This window comes from Botrytis byssoidea (assembly GCF_014898295.1).
Source record: "Botrytis byssoidea strain MUCL 94 chromosome Unknown BBYS_007, whole genome shotgun sequence".
Classification (NCBI taxonomy): Eukaryota; Fungi; Ascomycota; class Leotiomycetes; order Helotiales; family Sclerotiniaceae; genus Botrytis; species Botrytis byssoidea.
In genome coordinates this window covers 1,108,331-1,125,753 of record NW_024065848.1, presented here as the reverse complement: position 1 = coordinate 1,125,753, position 17,423 = coordinate 1,108,331, and the positions used below count along the sequence as shown (strand labels likewise).

Genomic DNA, 17,423 nt, shown 5'->3' with positions numbered 1-17,423 from the left:
CCTTCACGTCGATCTTGCTTTCAAGTTAGCAAGATGATTACTTTTTAGATGGTTGACCTAACTGGGAGAGAATGAAACTCAGATAACATTTATTCTATGCTCTAACACTTTTGATACTTTTTGACATGCTGGCCTGTGCCCATCCCTATCCACCCGACCCTGTCTTTAGCTAAAGCTGGGGATGTTCTAATCTTACAGTAATTACCCCACAACTTCTCCGGATTTCCCTTCCCCAGATAGATCCTCATTATGGTATAGTATGTCTATGGAGTAGAGTCGCGTGATAATGGTAATGCATAATATACATACTGGCGCACGTCGTCGTCATCGCCAACCATCCTGATGATCAATCTTTCAACGTTCTCGTCGCGCTTTCATGTCTCCATCTCTTCATCCCTCCACACGCCCATATATACAAAATTCATCATTCATAACCCTTGTCTATTCTCCTTCTCGTCATTTTTGGAGATATCTCATAGTCCAACTTAACCAACTCCTCAAATATAGTTCTCACTTCCTCCTTGCCAACCCCTTTTTCACTTCCATATTCCTTCTACACCCCTTCAACTCAGTTTCCATTGATCTTCTTCTCCTCCTCCTTCAACGCCTCGACCAATTTCCCCCTCAAGAAATCCGGTAATCCAAAGATGCCCTCACGGGTGACTATACGGTAGGTTCCTGAGTCTTGCCAATTTCCGGGCGCTTTTCCAGAATCTCCTTCGACGAATTGTCCGGTCGCGTCGACTTCGAGAGATCCGAAAATGTCTTCTGGGTAGGCGATGCGGCCGTAGTCGGGAGGCGCGCGGGTATCTGAGAGGTGGATGTAGCCGCCGTGGCCGCCGGAGCCGGCGCCGCCTTGGAGAGGGGTTAATTATGGACTCGGGAAAAGGGTAAAGGGAAAGAGAAAGGGGTAGTGTGTAGTAAACGAAGAGGGAACTGGAGAAAATACCTTGACTAGCACTAGGTGGCGCTCCGGAATCTTTTCCTTTTGAGGACTTCCCACCCTTGTTTTGACGGTAGGATGATGGGGGTGAGAGGGAGAAGTGAGTTGTGGTGGTGGCGAAGGCGGCAGCTTGCGAGTGAAGTTGTGGATCGAGATGGGCGTATTTTTGGAGGATGGTGGAGAGGAAGGGGAGAAATTTAGGGTTGGGAGTGAATGATTGAGGGGTGATGGGGAGGGTGGTGGTGGTGCCGAGGGAGAGGGATGTGGTTGGTGGGGTGGTGGGAAGGAGGGTTAGAGTGTGGGTTTGGGGAGAGGAAGAGGTGGGTGGGTGGATGTACTGAGAGAGGGTTAGCTTTGTTGAGTTGGGAGCGGGGAGAGCAGAGATTGGATTAATTGGGCTGGAGTTGAGAGAGGGGGAGAAAAAGGGGGGGGAGGGGGGTGTGGTCCCAATGAGAGGAGGGGTAACCAACAATATTAGGATTTTCCTTTAATGTTGAGACTGAGCGTTGTATATTGGAAAATGTAGTTGTGTGGGATCGAGTTATTGCGCGCAATGTATGCGGCAATGCGCGAGAGGTTGAGAGTAACATTTTTGTTGGATGATGAGAAGATGTTTATTAGTGGTGAGGGGTGAGGGGTGAGAGCTGGGCATATAAAGTATTTAATTTCTCGATAACTAAGATATCAAGATGTGAATTGCTCGATTAGGAAATTAGCTTGAGGAATGATTAGTAAGCGAATGGACAGAGCTGGTAGGTATGGTTTGAAGTTGATACTATTCTGTAATCATATTATAATTGTGATCATTACTTGGACTTTTGGGTCTAACAATTCTTATAGAGATGATCGGTGGTATCTGAAAACTATGTGAGAGGACAGTTCAGTTGAGTAGAGTTACTCAATAGTTGGTAACTTTACATTGATGCTCGTACGGTACAATCGCAAGACTAATAAATGTTGAAGTGGAGGGAGCACAATCAATGATACAATATGGATATCGATTGATTTATACAAAGAATAATATGCTAATAATCGCCATTATACCTACCTAGTTAGAACGAGTGGTTACATATAAATCCTAATATATGACGACATAAATATCACCAAAACTTTCTAAATTCACTCGAAAAGTTCATGATTACCAGGTATCCAGGTAGATTTTCTTTCTTCTGATTTCGTCATAATTCTATTACGTCGCTAATTCCACGTGTGATTGGTATAGACTCTGGATGAGTACCGATACATGTCTGGCTACTATGTAGGTTATGCTAAAGGCTGAGATGTAGGTATCTCATACGAAATGTGAAGTCACTGATTGCTATTGTATGAGTGAATTAATTGCTTTTCTATACCTAGATACCTCTCGATGATTTGACACTATAAATAGGTTGGGAGTTTTACCTCGTGAGTTGGGTCTCAATTGTCGATAGAGTGAAGAGTTCTTGTGAATGATATTGTAGAAAAATACTATTCAAATTAGATACTCGGGTACTATCATCTCAACATTACCTACATCTCCTCAAAACATGAAGTAAATCGGACGAATCATATGTGAATATATATATTAATTTACATAGCTCACTTACCTACCTGTTATGTTTACTTCTCCTCCTCCTTCTCCTCCCCCTTGCACTAATCCAGCTTTCAATGTTACACTACTACGGTCCCCTTCACTTCCCCAGATATCGCTAAAAGTACCTACCTAGAGCTTCCCGCATCGACCACCTCTGTCGGATTCTGGTTGAGAACGGGAACCACAAATCAACTTTTCAACGGAAGACTCTTTCAACTTATTCACTCAATAATTCTTATACCCCTTTGAAAATATTTCTGACTCGTTCACTTCTGACTCTTCAACTATTACTCACAACAAGTGATTCACATTTGATTTGAAGCTTCCATCAACCTAGTACCTGCTGAAAGCCACCAGAAATCATCTTTGGTGGGGTTGAAGCAACGACAACGGAACAACTACCCCGAGTCAATAAACCACCAGTCGACCACATTGAAATACCTGACAAACGTAGTCATGAATCGTTACGATGACGGCGAGCTAGAGATATCTCTGGCACCATCCGCAAACGCTCGCGCACAACATAGAGCCTCGGACGCCGGCTCACACTCACGTCGGGATTCGCAAAATGGAAACAGCAGGAGGATGGAAACGGTTCCGGCACCACAAAGGAAGACGGAGCAGCGAGTAGGCGCATACTCAGTCATACGTACGCTTGGAGAGGGTTCCTTTGGAAAGGTTAAATTGGCGGTCCATCGAGTCACAGGTCAACAGGTTGCGTTGAAGATTATTGGGAGGAGGAAGTTGATCAGTCGTGATATGGCTGGGAGAGTGGAGCGAGAAATCGAATACCTTCAGCTTTTGAGACATCCTCATATTATCAAATTGTGAGGACTGCCCATGCCAGGTTTATTTACTTGCTAGCTAACTATACTTTCCCAGATATACCGTCATTAAAACCACCTCCGAGATTATTATGGTTCTTGAATATGCCGGCAATGAGTTGTTCGACTATATCGTACAACACGGAAAGATGAGAGAAGATGAAGCCAGGCGGTTTTTCCAACAAATTATTTGCGCAGTCGAATATTGTCATAGACATAAGATCGTACATCGAGATCTAAAACCCGAAAACCTTCTTCTTGACGAAAACCTAAACGTCAAAATCGCCGATTTCGGACTTAGTAACATCATGACGGATGGAAACTTCCTCAAGACAAGTTGCGGAAGTCCAAATTATGCCGCGCCCGAAGTCATTAATGGAAAATTATACGCTGGCCCCGAGGTCGATGTGTGGAGTTGTGGAGTCATATTATATGTTTTACTTGTGGGAAGATTACCTTTCGATGATGAACATATTCCTTCTTTATTTGCGAAGATTGCTAGGGGTCAATATAATGTCCCTAGTTATATGGGTCGTGAAGCTGCCGCGTTGATAAAGAAAATGTTGGCAGTCAATCCGGTCTACAGAGCTACCATTGCCGATATTCGAGATGATCCTTGGTTCACTACAAATCTACCTGCTTATTTGCAACCCCCGGTGGAAGAATTCATTGATACAGGTGTCGACCCCGCAAAGGCTATCAATCCCCGAGCAATTGCACCTCATGCGAGCCCAGCCATCCAGGAGAAATTACATGTGCAAGTTACTGAGAAAATTAGTAAGACCATGGGTTATGGTATTAAAGATGTTCAAGAGGCTTTGGCCGCGGAAGAACCTTCGGCCATTAAAGATGCGTATCTTATTGTTCGGGAGAATAAATTGATGCAAGCTAATCGTAAGTTGTCCATTACTTCAAAAGTTCCGGTGTTGGCATAAATTAACAGTCAATCAGCAAATCTCCTCGATGACAAGAACCAACTTCTCTTCCAGATTCCTTCACCTCCAGCTTACGACTCAGCAATTCCCCCCTCATTACCTAATTCACCTTCGGTTGCTATTAAGGAGCGACCCGGCAATATTCAACCAGCAGTTGCGCCATTTCAGCCTCGACCTAGTCCCCTTCTTGATGCCGTATCACCGAGATCTAGTAGCTCCATTGGAACTGATAGATCATTTGGTCGACCATATGTTAGCAAAATCGGAATATTGCCAAGCAGTATTCCACAATACCATAAAGAGTTTATGGAAACGCACAAGTCTGGCCATCAGGAGAGTACCCTGTCGACATCTCACTCAGAGGCCATCGAACCATCACCTCAAACAGACGCCGAAAAAGCCGAGACAGTTCGTCGCTTAAATCCACATTCTAGAACTCTGGCGAAACTCGATGAAGGCAAGAAACCAGCAGGTATGACTCCAGTTCCATCGAAAAAATCAAAGCCCACGAAATGGCAATTTGGAATTCGATCTCGAAATCAACCTCTTGAAGCAATTGGATGCATTTATAGAGCTCTTCAAAAGCTTGGTGCTGAATGGTTAGTTGGTGATGAATGGACACCTGGTCAGAATGAAAGTAATGGGAATAATCGCAACAATAACAACAATGACAACGATGATCCAAATGGAAGTGGCGCCTCTCTGCATCGCGAGACTTCTATGAATGATACTTCATCGAAGAGAAATAGATTCAGTGGTATGGATAAGCAAGGAAACCACAAGTTACCGGAAGATCCATGGGTGCTTCATGTCCGTTGGAAGAAAACTGGTAAGTGATTCCTTGGTCATTTGAAAACCTCTTCTAACTGTTGATAGATATCCGACGTCATTCCATTGCTTCCCTGAACAGTTCTACTTCTAGTCCCGCACTCCCCTCCTCAATGCCAAAAGATGACGAATCTGAAGCCAACGATGCAGGCGTCATCATGCATCTCGATATCCAACTCTATGAAATGGAACCCGGTGTCTATCTAGTGGACTTCAAATGCGCAGGATATGAAACTGCAAAGGGTATGCTTTGCGAGGAAAAAGATGTTACTAGTCCTTTCCCTTTCTTGGATTTGGCTAGTAAATTAATCATTCAATTAGCAGAAGCTGATTAGATGGTTTGCTAATTATTCAATGGTCGACTCTCTGTGGTTTGATGATACTTTTCGTGAAAGATAAAATACGGATAACGAGCAATGAAAATTCTATATGATTATTTCCTTGGTATGGGGAGTGAGCTTGGAATGTGGATGTGGACGGAACTGGCTTCGGAGAATCGGATATTAAAACTATGGCAAGTGGGTGATTCTATACCTTACTGCTACTACCTCCACTCAACTTGATTGGCATACTGCCTTGTGTTTATTAAGAAAGGACTGGCGAATTACATGGACTGGAACGGATCGCAATGGATGATTGAATTGAAAGAGGAGTGGTTGGAGTTCTATGTGGTTTCGCGATTAACAGGGTTGCCTCCTTATTTGTTTTATTATTATGGAGGTGCTTGCTATTATTCAGGGAACTTTGGGAGAGAAACATGTCTTATTTGTGGCTTGCTCGACTTCAATTTGGGAGAGACGACAGTTCAGAGTGAGAGTGAGAGGGAATAGTGGAGAGTGGAGAGTATGGAGGAACTTGAAAGCAGACGTACCTGAAGATTGCTAAAATTCAAGAGTGATGCAAATACAAATGTAGCTGAAGAGAAGAGATTTAGATATTCGAATCTGGTTTACTTGGTTGTTACAGTTTTACAGATGATAACATGGACTCGGCATATGGGTGTGAATATGAATATGAATATAAATATCATTTTTGAGACTTGGTTTCACTTCAGGGCTTGAATTGAAATTGAACTGCGCATTTCACTTGATGATAGAAAGACTTTGCGATGAAGTTGCGAGCGTTGCTATGAAGAGACTTGGCAGTGTTCTGAATGTGTGGGAGAAAGCAAAGCTTGATTGCGAGTGCTACGAGCATGATGATGTTTACTTCGTTGCGATTCAAAGGCAGTGGGTGTGGATGTGGATGTGGATGTGAGGTTGAGGGATGAGAGGGGGAGAATGGCGGGGGAGAGTGTAATGAGGAGGATGGAATGACGAGGATGGAGGGGTGAGAGAGGGTATCTGAATAAGTGGTTTGTGTGTTGTGTTGTTACCGCGTAAGTATTTTTGGTGAGATAAATGACGAGTGTGTTTTTGGAATTTCTATCAATACTTGGACATACTCGTTGATTCTTTTTCAATTAGTCCACGGGGAAATAAGAGATTCAGACTCTCGGAATTCCTAATTTCGGGGTTTTACTCTTGACGATATTGCTCTTTTACTCTCTCTTTCTCTTTCTCTCCCAATTTTGTTATATTAGAAATTTGGGTCCACCATTTCACATCACTTGCATGATATCACACGTACCATTAGAACGAATCAAATGAATCAAATGAATCAATAAATAGATGGTAACTCGCTGGGTATCATACACTCATATACGTCACATCTTCTCCTCCATCCTATCCTCATGCTGATGATCCACATCCACACCCCCAAATTAAAACCCATCTACAATCTCCCCTTAACCCACTCAACCCAAACCCCCAAATCCTCACAAACCTCCAACATCCTACCCAAATCATCTCTAGTCAATGTTCTTGCCTTCCTTTCTTCTCCCATTCCATCCATCACTTCATCCTCTCCCATTCCATTCAGAATATTCTCCTGTACAACCACCACTCCGCCATTCCCCTGAATTTCGAAAATCGCATTCGCACTCCTCTTCTTGAACTCAAATACTATTTCCACCCTGGGTACTGGGGTTAATGTTAGAGAAACATCTAGATGCGTTGATTCATTTCTCTTCTCCTTTTTTGGCTCTTTCAGAACCGGCTTTGGCGTCGGCGATGTAGTGAAACTCTTCATAAAGTCCTCAAATTCCTGTTTCATCGTTGAAGGGTTTATAGTATCCGCTTCGGGAGATTTCGATATTGTTTCAGATTTGGTTGGTCCTTTCGATTTGGATTTTGAACTTTCCCCCGCTTCAAAACTTTTCCTCAACACAGTACTCAACAAAGCAAATTGTCTTAAGCATGGCAAAATTTCCACCAATTGTCTAGGGTGACTAAACGATACTTCTTCTACCTTCCTTCCATAATCAATCTTCTCGATATACAACGTATTAATATGTTGCTCTACCTTTTTTCTTCCCTCTCTATCCCAAACCGAGATATCTTTCTCTGTGGTGATAGTTCTGGCTTGTGTCTCGTTAGTCTTCAAAGCTTCCTCCGCACTCAACGGAAACATAAGTCCATCAAACGTTGTGATTTCTGAAAAATCAAAGGGCGTTTGCGTCGATTGGTATATCTGCATCGCGATAGCATATGGCACTATGATCGGAGGATCGAATTTCGCAACAAACATTGCCTCTGGGAATTTTTGCGTCTCGTTGTTCAGATCATTTGTCTTGATATCGGGATTTGTCGGTAAAAGAGTGTTGTCGGGTTCCAACCAATGCAAGATCGGTCCCCCTTGCAACTGGGCTGCTCGGAATAGATCATCGACTGCCGGATTAGCTTGCTGAACTTCATCTGATATCCATTTATCAGAAACGCGCAAAGGAGTATATACACCCACCACCAATGAAGGTAATGGTGCAACCTCTACCAATAACGACCATGTCTTTCTATTATGTTTCTTCCCCTTTGTTGGAATCCGTCGTTTTTCCTGCCAATAATCGAGACTTAACCCTAGTCTCTCTCTTGAATGCATAATTGGTATGCCACTCCTGTTACACATCGCAGCCCTCAGGATATCCTCATCCTCCATTCCCAACATATCATTCTCCTTCAATCTTACCATCTCCCAATTATGCAACTTATGCAAACTGCAAAAGATTCCCGCAACCGCCTCATGACAATTGAGTCCAGGTATAACACTCAATTTATCCAACATAGTTAATCTCTCTAAGTTTGCCGCAAACCGGTCCAGCATTTTGGTCAACGGACTCTCTCCAGCCTCAAATTGTAAATCCCTTAACAATATGTCTGAAGCTGTCTTCTCATGTTTGGTTACTGATTCCGGCGCATCGGGAAATGAGAGTGAAACTTTCTGGACAACATTATTCGCAAAATCGATGTCGAGCGCAAGAGCATTCCCTGCTATAATAAGTGTGCGTCCATTACTGGTGCTTCCCATCATATCTTCCCACAAACATTCTAATCCAACTCTGCGTGCTAATCGTTCGAGCCCTGCCTCACTAAGTCTTCCTTTATTAGGCTGTACAAATTGCATTAGCATTGCCCAAGCAAACCAATCATGAATAATATCCCCTCTACCTCCACCACTTTAACCCGACTAAACTCACTTTTAAAATCTCCACACAGCCCATCAACCTCCTCCTCTTCTCATCTTCGTCTTTCCCCGGCCCACCACCCAACACCCCAATTCCTTGTAAATCAATGCCCAAATCCCCAACGACATCCGCACCCATCCCCAGCGCCAACGCTGCAGACGGACTATCGAATCCCACCATCCCCATATTATATGCTTGATTCGACATTGAGGTTCCTGCAGGACTAGATTTTTTGATTTGAGAGGGAGATGGCACAACAGAACGCGGTCCATGGGGAGAAAACGCTAGATGGGATGTAGAAAATGGGGTTGAGACGGGAGGTGTCGCTGCTACACCGGGGTACTTTCCTGGCGTTGGAGTCGCCATTGTGATGGCGGTTTATTAATAATGTACGATGACTTGTCGTGCAAAGAAATATATTCTTGTTGAAACGGAAGGCAGAAGGGTTGAAGAACAAAGTACTTGTAGCTTCAGAGCTGTGATATTTCATACGGTCGCGATTATACTAATGGATTCAACATGAATTATAGTCGCATATAAAATTTAAGCTGGTATATGCGACTTCGTAACTTGAATAACTTAGATAAATGTATCGTAGAGGCCGCTCAATGAACCCATTACGTTTTGAATGAACAAAAGATATTGAGCTCATGATGATATTGAGCCTGGTGCGGATATAGCGGCCGCAGTGCCCGCTTCCATCCCGGTTGTTGGCAACAAACAAACCATGTAATCGAGGTTACTTTCGAGAGGTTGTCCTCATTCATATATTAAATATCTTGACAGTTACGAGATCAATCGAGTATTGATGAATCTTTCTAGAGCATCAAGCAAAGATAAGGAAGTTCATATCACGCAATACATATTATTAACAAACATGCAAGCATTGAATCGCAAGTCGTAAAAAGGCTAAAATTCAAGACTACTACAACTCTTAATCATACACAAGGACTTTCTGCTTCTCTGCTCTGCTTTGCTCTGATCTGCGTAAGTATCGCCGCTATCTCGAAATAACACTATCATCAGAAATAGTAACATACTATCATAATCAATGCTTTCGCTTTTTTTTGATCCATTATTCATTCCGTTATCAATTGTTTATTGATCACTCAGCAAACTTCGAAGTCTCAGCTCCTCCAGGACCGGCTCCCTTTGGTGTACGAGGCTTAAAAGTTGAAGAATTTGCAAAAGCCTTCTTTTCCTTTTCTTGCAACAAAAGGCGTTCAAGCTCCTCTTGAATCTCTGCAGCATTCTTCACGGCGGCTGGAGGAGGTGAAGGTGGATTTGGACATACTGTACCAGTCAATGGATATTTATTGTAGAATCTAGTAAGAAGTGGCCCTGCTAGACGAGGGTCCATTGCTTTGGCTACTCTTCCTTCATCGTCTTCATTTGGTGGTGGATCCAGGGTCGTCTTGACTGGGACCTTACGACCGACATGCGCCTTCAATGGAATTGGAAGACCTGGCGGTGGTATGAATTTCCTTTGCTCAGTCTTGATCCAAATAGGTTCTGTTGACATTAGGGGCTTCGGGTAAAACATTGGTAACATTTCGTTTGAGGTTGGCGTCATTTCTTCCTGTAACGAAAGACCTCGCCGCTCATGGTGAGCGCGGGTAATATGAGCTCTCGCAGAACTAAAGTTTTTGAAACATGCCGCCTTGGGGTTAAGACTGTTATTAGAGCTAGATTCTCTTTCTTTTCTTGGGCTGTATTCAGTAGGGTAGGTAGTCTTGAGATCCTCGATAGGCCTGGCATCATCTTCATCATCAAGTCTTTTCAGAACCTTCAATAGCTTGAGAAGAACTCTACGATCTCCCTTTTCCCATGTAGCCAGAGATTTAATGCAGTCCTCGAGTAGATCTGCCTTTCTATTTTCATTTGGGCTTGTAATGCAATCCTCGTTCGACACCTCTTGCACTGTAACATAAGCTTGCTTCTTAGGACTGTCAACGTATTTGTCGATAATCTCAATCGGCTCTATGGAAGTTTCGCCCTCGGTGGTTTCTGTCAAAGGTGCCGATACCCTGGGTATTTCCTCACTTTTGTTAACTTTGTATTTTCCATCTCTGATGGGAGGCTGTGTCATTTCTGGTTCAGAAGCCCCACCCGAGCGATTTTTGACAGGGTGTCTGAGAGGTTTGGGCGTCGTCTCTTCATGATTGCTGAGAGACTGAATGGGGTATCTCTTGGCAGATTTAGGGCTTTCGCCAGAAGACTCTACAAAGTAACCAACGATTCTTTTGGTAGGAGTGTAGTCATCTTTGGTCAAGAACTTTGATCCCGGTTCGACCTTGTACGATTGTGGATTATCTCTTCTCTTGGGTTCCTTGATCACAGAATCGACACCTCTGTAGGTCTGAATTTGTGGAGAACTTGACCGTGGCACAAGTACTTTGTGAGTTGGAATTCCTGTATTTCTTTGAACTTTTGGAGGTGACGAGCTGATCAAAAAAGGTGGTCGTGAGAGTTCTCTACTCATTTTGACTTCTTCAAAGGGTTGCGGTTGACTGAAAGGATACTGTGGTCTGTGATGATAAAATGGTATTTGTTGCTTCAAGGCTCTCCCGCATGAGACAATCGAAGGATCAACCGCCATTGGCCTGTTGACATATTCCGGGTCTGGACAATCTCGAAGGAGACCAGAACGAGCAAGCTGCTCTCGAATACTAGCCTCAAGACTTCTGTCAATTTGGGGACAAATCGAGGTATCAGATGCCACACTGACGCCACGTGAGCTTAATCCAAAAGTATCTCGAGGATAGTGAGAATGCTGAGTATAGTGTGTTTGGCGTTCAAACTTTTCACGTTGTGCACTTGGTCTAAGAGCTTGCTGCATCATAGTGCGTAAAGCAACTCGTGGGGACACTCTTCCCGTGTGGTCATCCCGACGCTCCTCGAGAACGGGAGTACATCCAGCATACATTCCCTCGCCTCTTTCAGGACCTCGGCCGTTATGGGCATTCATGTTAAGATGATGATTCCTTGCATCAACTATTTGCGATGCTGCATGACTAGGAGGCATATTAATGTTTAGCGGAACGTTATATGCCATTGGTAGTTGAGATTGAAAAGTAGCATATGGCAAAGAGCTAGGGACCATATTCTGATATTGACCATGATAAGGTTGTGGAAGATAGGTTATTTGCAGTGGTAAGTTTGCTGCATTGTCGCTATTTGGGAATGGAGGCTCTTGTCTTTGCTGCCTTAAAACTAACCTTGGAGGATCGGCCATTCTAGGTTGGGTATTTCTAAGTACCAGCCGCGGCTTTCTCTGCTCATAATGAACCATTGTTCTTGTTATTTTTCTTCTTGATCAGAGTAGGCGCCTGGAGTGAGTATTCTTCTAGTAACCAGTCTGTTAATTCCAAATCAACGCCGTTGTACTCCTTATGTAACAATGCCGCCCACAGTTTTGTCCAGGCGTATTGCAGAAGAGCCAATTTGGTCGTATGCTCTGAAAAAGTGCTCGTCTCGCCTTGAAAGAATCAGCCTCTTAATCTCGGGAAAAACTGGGAAAGTGAAGGTACTCACCAGTGCTTTCTGAATTATCAATCCCAGATATCTGTGAATAGTCGTAGGTGGGTCCTTCTGCAGAAGAGTCACCGCCAAAAACCCAACGCTTTGTGCCGAGTTTGGTTTGTAAGTCAAGTGTCAAATTCTCCAGTATGGCCTTCTGGTCGTTGTGAAATTGGAAAGTTTCCTGAGCCAGTGTCGAAGAATCTGAGTTTCGTGTGGAAGGTAAAGGAGTCAAGGTGAAAGAGTCCGATCCAGATACAGGTTTGAGATTAGAATGAGCAGCGATATCTTTGAGGAATGCTTCTCTCGAGTATTTCGGAAAATGCACAATGCCTGCCAACAGCTCTTCCTTGTATAGAGTGAGGGGATGCGAAGTGTTGAAAACGTGGTATGCCAAATCTGAAGGCTTGACACCGATCTTCATGGGAAAGGAAGTCTCAAGACATGTGAAGGATTGGGGTGAGAAAGAATCTTTGTGGCAAAGAGCAAGGGGTAGCTTATGTTTGTTGTAGAGAAGCAAGAATTGTTTGAGAGTGTGTCTGGTGGCTGTGGTAGGTTGAGAGAGCAAAATTTGTAGCGATGTTGCTGTGTGCTTGATTGTTGGACGAGAATTGAAAGAGGATGACAAGAAGAGGGCTTTATTTGGCGTGAACATGTCGGTACAGCATGGAAGGAGTAGACATGGTTCATTCTGATGTTAAAATGGAAGGCGTGAAGTTGTCTGTGTCGTTCGCTGAACTTGGAAGGAAAAAACAAAAGAAAATATATGACCTACTATATACCTACAGACGCCGTTATATTTGGAGGTTAGAAGACAAAATTGTGTATTTATGAAATCCCATCTTTTGAATAGATCGGGTCTCCCCACATATCTGAATCACTTAATCTTTGAGATCTGCCCCGACCGATCCGTTACTAGAAATTATGAGGTTATAGAGAAGAGAAGATATATGTTTATAACCCTTCGGATGTTTAGACGTCAGCGCTCAAAGTGTCTTGTGCACATCTTTTGGGTCCTAGATATTCTGCAACGGAACGATTGTATTGTGACTTGAGGCTAAGCTTGAGGAACAGCAGAATATAATTATGATATGAACATAAATTATATGAAACAAAAGTTTGTATTTGAAATTGTCCTCCAATAACTCCAGAAGACAACACGACTTTTGACGTTCTCTAGAAAAGAGAATATAATTTTTCACCTCATCTACCAAGGTAGCCACTAAGTCAATTTCTATTTGCCTCAAGACAACAAGTGGTAGAGACTCGACTCAATGCTCTGCCTTCGAATGTGTTGTAGTAATCATGATGGCGAACAAGTCAAGAGTCAATTGCCATCAACTTAGAAGCCTTTGATATCCTCGGGAGCCCTGGAGTAGATAGTAGCTGGAGGTACCTAGGTAGAGATAGAAGTGGCTTGTGTACGCTATTAAAGTGGCTCAGTGGCTGAAATTACCAGGTACGTAGTTTTAAGGTTAATTTCCAAGACCAGGAAATCTAGTCAGTGATTACATCCATAATTTTATGTTCCACGCCGCAAAGTTACTGAAACAATATTGAAAGATGCTCAATCCTTCGATATTATCGACTCTTATTAATCTTCAAGATTTTATGGACTTCCACTGACTTTAAACCCAATTTCACATCAATATCTTATATACCATTACGGACACGCTTCGTGTGCAGTGACCGACCATTCAGAACAACAACGACAGCAGGCGACAACATGGCAAGTATAACTTTGCGCAAGAGATTAGCAGTTCTATTTACTGTTTCAATCTTCACCATCGCTCTGATATATTATTGGAGACTTCAATATTCACCTCAAATCTCAGAGGAAAGATTGCGTCCAAAGCCCATAATCCCGGAAAAGCCTGGCCTTATCAAGGAGCCACCTGATCATGATGGTACAAAGCTTCAATACTCAACAGCCTCCATTGATACAAGCACATCAATCAATACCATGGCACAAACCTCCGCTACTCCAACCCCTTCCTCCATTATTTCGTCAAGCCCGAATGTTACAATTCCACAGGGAACGTATATAGGAAAACAAACATCGAAATACCCACAAGTCCTTGAAGAGTTTCTTGGAATTCCTTATGCATTGCCACCAACAGAAGATCTTAGGTTTCGACCTCCTGTCCCGGTGAATGCATCAACAGCAACTTTTGACGCCACAAAACCCGCATCAAGATGTATGTCCGGTCCAGACAATCAACCTCAGAGCGAGGATTGTCTTCATCTGAATATTCATCGTTTCAAGAGCACCACGAATTCATCAAACGAAAAATTGCCAGTTTTGGTGCATGTTCATGGAGGAGCTTTCAATTTTGGGTATGCAAATGATAGGGGAATAGCATCTCTGGTGGGTTGGTCTAAACAACCTTTGATTGCAGTCACATTTGAGTATAGAGTAGGGGCTCTGGGCTTTTTGCCATCGAGGTTAATGGCTGAAGAGAAGGCTTTGAATTTGGGCTTGAAAGACCAGAAGTTGTTGTTGGAATGGGTCCAGAAATATATTTCAAGCTTTGGCGGTGATCCAGAAAACGTTACTTTGATGGGTCCCTCGGCTGGAGCTCATTCTGTGAGTTTTATTCCTGTTTTATAATAAGCGTGATTCGCCACTTCAGGAAAACTGATCCCAAGCCGGGCTTTTATGCTCACTCTAATAGTTTGGAGTTCAGCCTGACGATGAGGCTTTCTGAATTCCTGAAACTGTTTGAAGCGTTATGTCTTTTTGCATTATTGTTTTGTTGGGAATGGGATATTAGTTGTCAAATTCTAGCCAAAGTTTTGCAACTTTTTACTCCTTGGAAGTCCTGTAGTCCAGGATAATGGAAATAATGGCTACGCTGAAGACTTAGATGCGATCAATACATCATTGTGGGTTCTAACAATGAGTCAGATTGGTCATCATTTAATGAACAATGATGACTCCCCTTCCCTCTTTGCTAAAGCAATCATTGAATCTGGGGGACCAACAGCCCGCGCTGTCTATTCTTACGATAACCCCCTCCATGAGACTCAATTCTCAGAATTCCTGGATAAACTTGAGCTTTCTAGCACCCCACGTGCCGATATTCTTTCGAAACTTCGCAGTCTTCCTGTTTCATCCATCAAAGCTGCCTCGCAGCAAATCTTTGAATCTTATAATCCCTCTCTTCGTTGGCCCTTCCAACCATGCATCGATGGACCTGGTGAAGATAGTATCATTCCAATGCCCCCAATTGAGGCCTTTTTAAATAACACATACCGTCACATCCCCATTCTTACTGGTTACAACACCAATGAGGGGTCTATTTTCGTCCCTAAAACCGTTGATAAAGCAGGTTCCTTCCTCGATTTCTTCCACGTACTCCTACCCACTCTCCCTATGGAAGATCTCTCAATTATCGACTCCCTCTACCCAAATCCTGAATACAACCCAGACTCTCCATACGCCTTCAATAACACTGCTCTTGAAGTGGGGAATCAATATCGACGCCTTGATAAAGCATATGGAGATTATGCGTACATAAGTCCTGTGCGTCAAACTGCCTATTTTGCTTCCGGGGAACATTCCTATGAGCACTCTCCCTCAAATTCAAGTTTACCTAAATCAGCACCAGTCTATCTCTACGAATTCTCAGTTAATAGTAGTGTCCTTCATGGTGCCTCTCACGGTTCTCAATACCCCTTTCCTGCATACGCATCCCAGGTAGTCGATAAATCCACAACGACGAAAGAAATAGCAGGCTTGATGCATGCTTATTGGACGTCCTTCATAATATCTCCGACAGGAAATCCAAATGCAATCCCGGGTAGATATCCGACTCGTATGGTGTGGCCAGAATACAAGGGTGGGGAAGGGAAACGACAAAAATTGATTTTCGGAAGAGGAAATGATGAGATTGCGGGGGGTAAGGAAAAAGGCGTGGTGGTAGAGATTGAAGAGGATAGGAAGGAAAGAGTGGAGAAGGAAGCTTGTGGATTTTGGTGGAAGAGAGTGAAGTTGTGGGAAAGTTGATTTTAGAGAGGGCTGGTGTTGACAAGTGTAAGATGTAAAAGATGGATTGTTATCATACTGTTTCGTATATGAAAATTGGGATGCTTGGAGTGAATTGGTTCTGTTCTAAAACTTTTTGTCTCCGGGACTGGGAACGTTTTTGTAGTGCATGTTACTTAGTTGCAAACCATGTTGTATTATTTAACAATATCACCTTATTAAATCTAGCACCTCTAAGCTACAAGTTTACTCGTTGCAGTGAATGAGAGACTAACATTCATGATTCATCTACCTAGGTAGGTGGGTGGGAATACTAGCAACAGGCGCTAGCGAACTCCACCTTGAAACTTATTATTAGCATCATTCTCTAGTGTTTCTCAAAATGAGTGAATCGAGGTAAATCTAGATCCTAAATACCACTTTGTTGCACATCTGCTTGATCTCGAAATTGACGTCATCGTGTTGGGGGAGCCAATAGAATCGCGAGCGCAAAGGAGAGAGTATCGAGGGAGCTAATACTTTATTGTTAGTGTTAGAAATATACTTTATAAGGGATACTAGTGTGTACTATAATGCAGTATTATGTTATGGATGTCAAGAGGATTAGCTCTTTGCCCTGGTACTAGCGCAACGTGTATTACTAACACGCATATATTAGATAGGTAAATAGATCAGTTGTTTACTTCGAAACTCGTGTGCTTGTAGTGAAATCTTGATTTCACACAATGAGTAATTCGATGCCCAATTTCATTTCAAGGCTTAGGAACAGATGAGTGAGTGAAATATTAGTTGAGGATATTCTCGCCTCTATATCGCTTGGCAAAGCATTTACTCACTCTTTTAGGGATGTATATGTAATCTTAAATTATACTAAGCATCACAGCTTCTGTTGGAAACGATGGAGTTTCTTAAATGTAATTCGTATGTGTCAAGATGATGCCCGCGACAGAATGGTCTGCTTGTAAATTCATGTCCCGCGCAGACAGGCCGGCGGCATTGCGCAGTCCAAGTATTGCCGGCCTGTGTGAGCATCCTCGAAGACCTTTAGGGCAATGAAAGAATGATCGGTGATATGATTTGAGATATATTTGATGTTCTGATTCTTTACTATAGAAATAGTAAATTGGCAGTGGTTGGTGAAGTCGACCACTTGCAAGAATTTACCAATGCCAATATACTTCTTTGTAAAACGTATGTTCTGGATAACTGAATGAGTATAACATTATTCTCCACAAATTATCAGAAAAAACGATA

General features: G+C 43.0%; 6 protein-coding genes across 6 annotated transcripts; 2 read left to right on the top strand and 4 right to left on the bottom strand.

Moving 5' to 3' along the window:
* Positions 1-125: 125 nt before the first annotated feature.
* On the bottom strand, positions 126-1,876 carry EAE97_004397 (uncharacterized protein). Its single transcript, XM_038874909.1, has 3 exons — positions 1,414-1,876; positions 950-1,280; positions 126-855 (listed from the first exon to the last, which is right to left on the bottom strand). The coding sequence occupies exons 1-3, from the start codon at positions 1,531-1,533 to the stop codon at positions 569-571; spliced, it is 738 nt and encodes a 245-aa protein (XP_038734353.1). The 5' UTR covers positions 1,534-1,876; the 3' UTR covers positions 126-568.
* Positions 1,877-2,394: 518 nt separating this feature from the next.
* On the top strand, positions 2,395-6,245 carry EAE97_004396 (uncharacterized protein). The gene is made up of 4 exons (XM_038874908.1): positions 2,395-3,343; positions 3,399-4,234; positions 4,292-5,104; positions 5,152-6,245. The coding sequence occupies exons 1-4, from the start codon at positions 2,973-2,975 to the stop codon at positions 5,436-5,438; spliced, it is 2,307 nt and encodes a 768-aa protein (XP_038734352.1). The 5' UTR covers positions 2,395-2,972; the 3' UTR covers positions 5,439-6,245.
* A 631-nt stretch (positions 6,246-6,876) lies between these two features.
* EAE97_004395 (uncharacterized protein) lies at positions 6,877-9,028 on the bottom strand (the record flags this gene model as incomplete). The annotated part of the gene is made up of 2 exons (XM_038874907.1): positions 6,877-8,586; positions 8,675-9,028. The coding sequence occupies 2 exons, from the start codon at positions 9,026-9,028 to the stop codon at positions 6,877-6,879; spliced, it is 2,064 nt and encodes a 687-aa protein (XP_038734351.1).
* Positions 9,029-9,767: 739 nt separating this feature from the next.
* On the bottom strand, positions 9,768-11,897 carry EAE97_004394 (uncharacterized protein; the record flags this gene model as incomplete). Its single annotated transcript, XM_038874906.1, has 1 exon — positions 9,768-11,897. The coding sequence occupies one exon, from the start codon at positions 11,895-11,897 to the stop codon at positions 9,768-9,770; it is 2,130 nt and encodes a 709-aa protein (XP_038734350.1).
* Positions 11,898-11,940: 43 nt separating this feature from the next.
* EAE97_004393 (uncharacterized protein) lies at positions 11,941-12,836 on the bottom strand (the record flags this gene model as incomplete). Its single annotated transcript, XM_038874905.1, has 2 exons — positions 11,941-12,140; positions 12,197-12,836. The coding sequence occupies 2 exons, from the start codon at positions 12,834-12,836 to the stop codon at positions 11,941-11,943; spliced, it is 840 nt and encodes a 279-aa protein (XP_038734349.1).
* A 1,071-nt stretch (positions 12,837-13,907) lies between these two features.
* On the top strand, positions 13,908-16,190 carry EAE97_004392 (uncharacterized protein; the record flags this gene model as incomplete). The annotated part of the gene is made up of 2 exons (XM_038874904.1): positions 13,908-14,768; positions 15,090-16,190. 2 exons carry the CDS (start codon positions 13,908-13,910, stop codon positions 16,188-16,190), a joined length of 1,962 nt encoding a protein of 653 aa, XP_038734348.1.
* Between the last annotated feature and the right edge of the window lie 1,233 nt (positions 16,191-17,423).

Excerpts from the sequence above, each read along its gene's own strand:
- EAE97_004397 (XM_038874909.1), bottom strand. The coding sequence starts at position 1,533 with ATGTTACTCTCAACCTCTCGCGCATTGCCGCATACATTGCGCGCAATA. Across the intron at positions 1,281-1,413 it reads TAAAGGAAAATCCTAATATT|TACATCCACCCACCCACCTC; the intron begins GTTGGTTACCCC and ends ACCCTCTCTCAG. Across the intron at positions 856-949 it reads GCCACCTAGTGCTAGTCAAG|GCGGCGCCGGCTCCGGCGGC; the intron begins GTATTTTCTCCA and ends CCCCTCTCCAAG.
- EAE97_004396 (XM_038874908.1), top strand. The coding sequence starts at position 2,973 with ATGAATCGTTACGATGACGGCGAGCTAGAGATATCTCTGGCACCATCC. Across the intron at positions 4,235-4,291 it reads TAAATTGATGCAAGCTAATC|CAAATCTCCTCGATGACAAG; the intron begins GTAAGTTGTCCA and ends ACAGTCAATCAG. Across the intron at positions 5,105-5,151 it reads TGTCCGTTGGAAGAAAACTG|ATATCCGACGTCATTCCATT; the intron begins GTAAGTGATTCC and ends AACTGTTGATAG.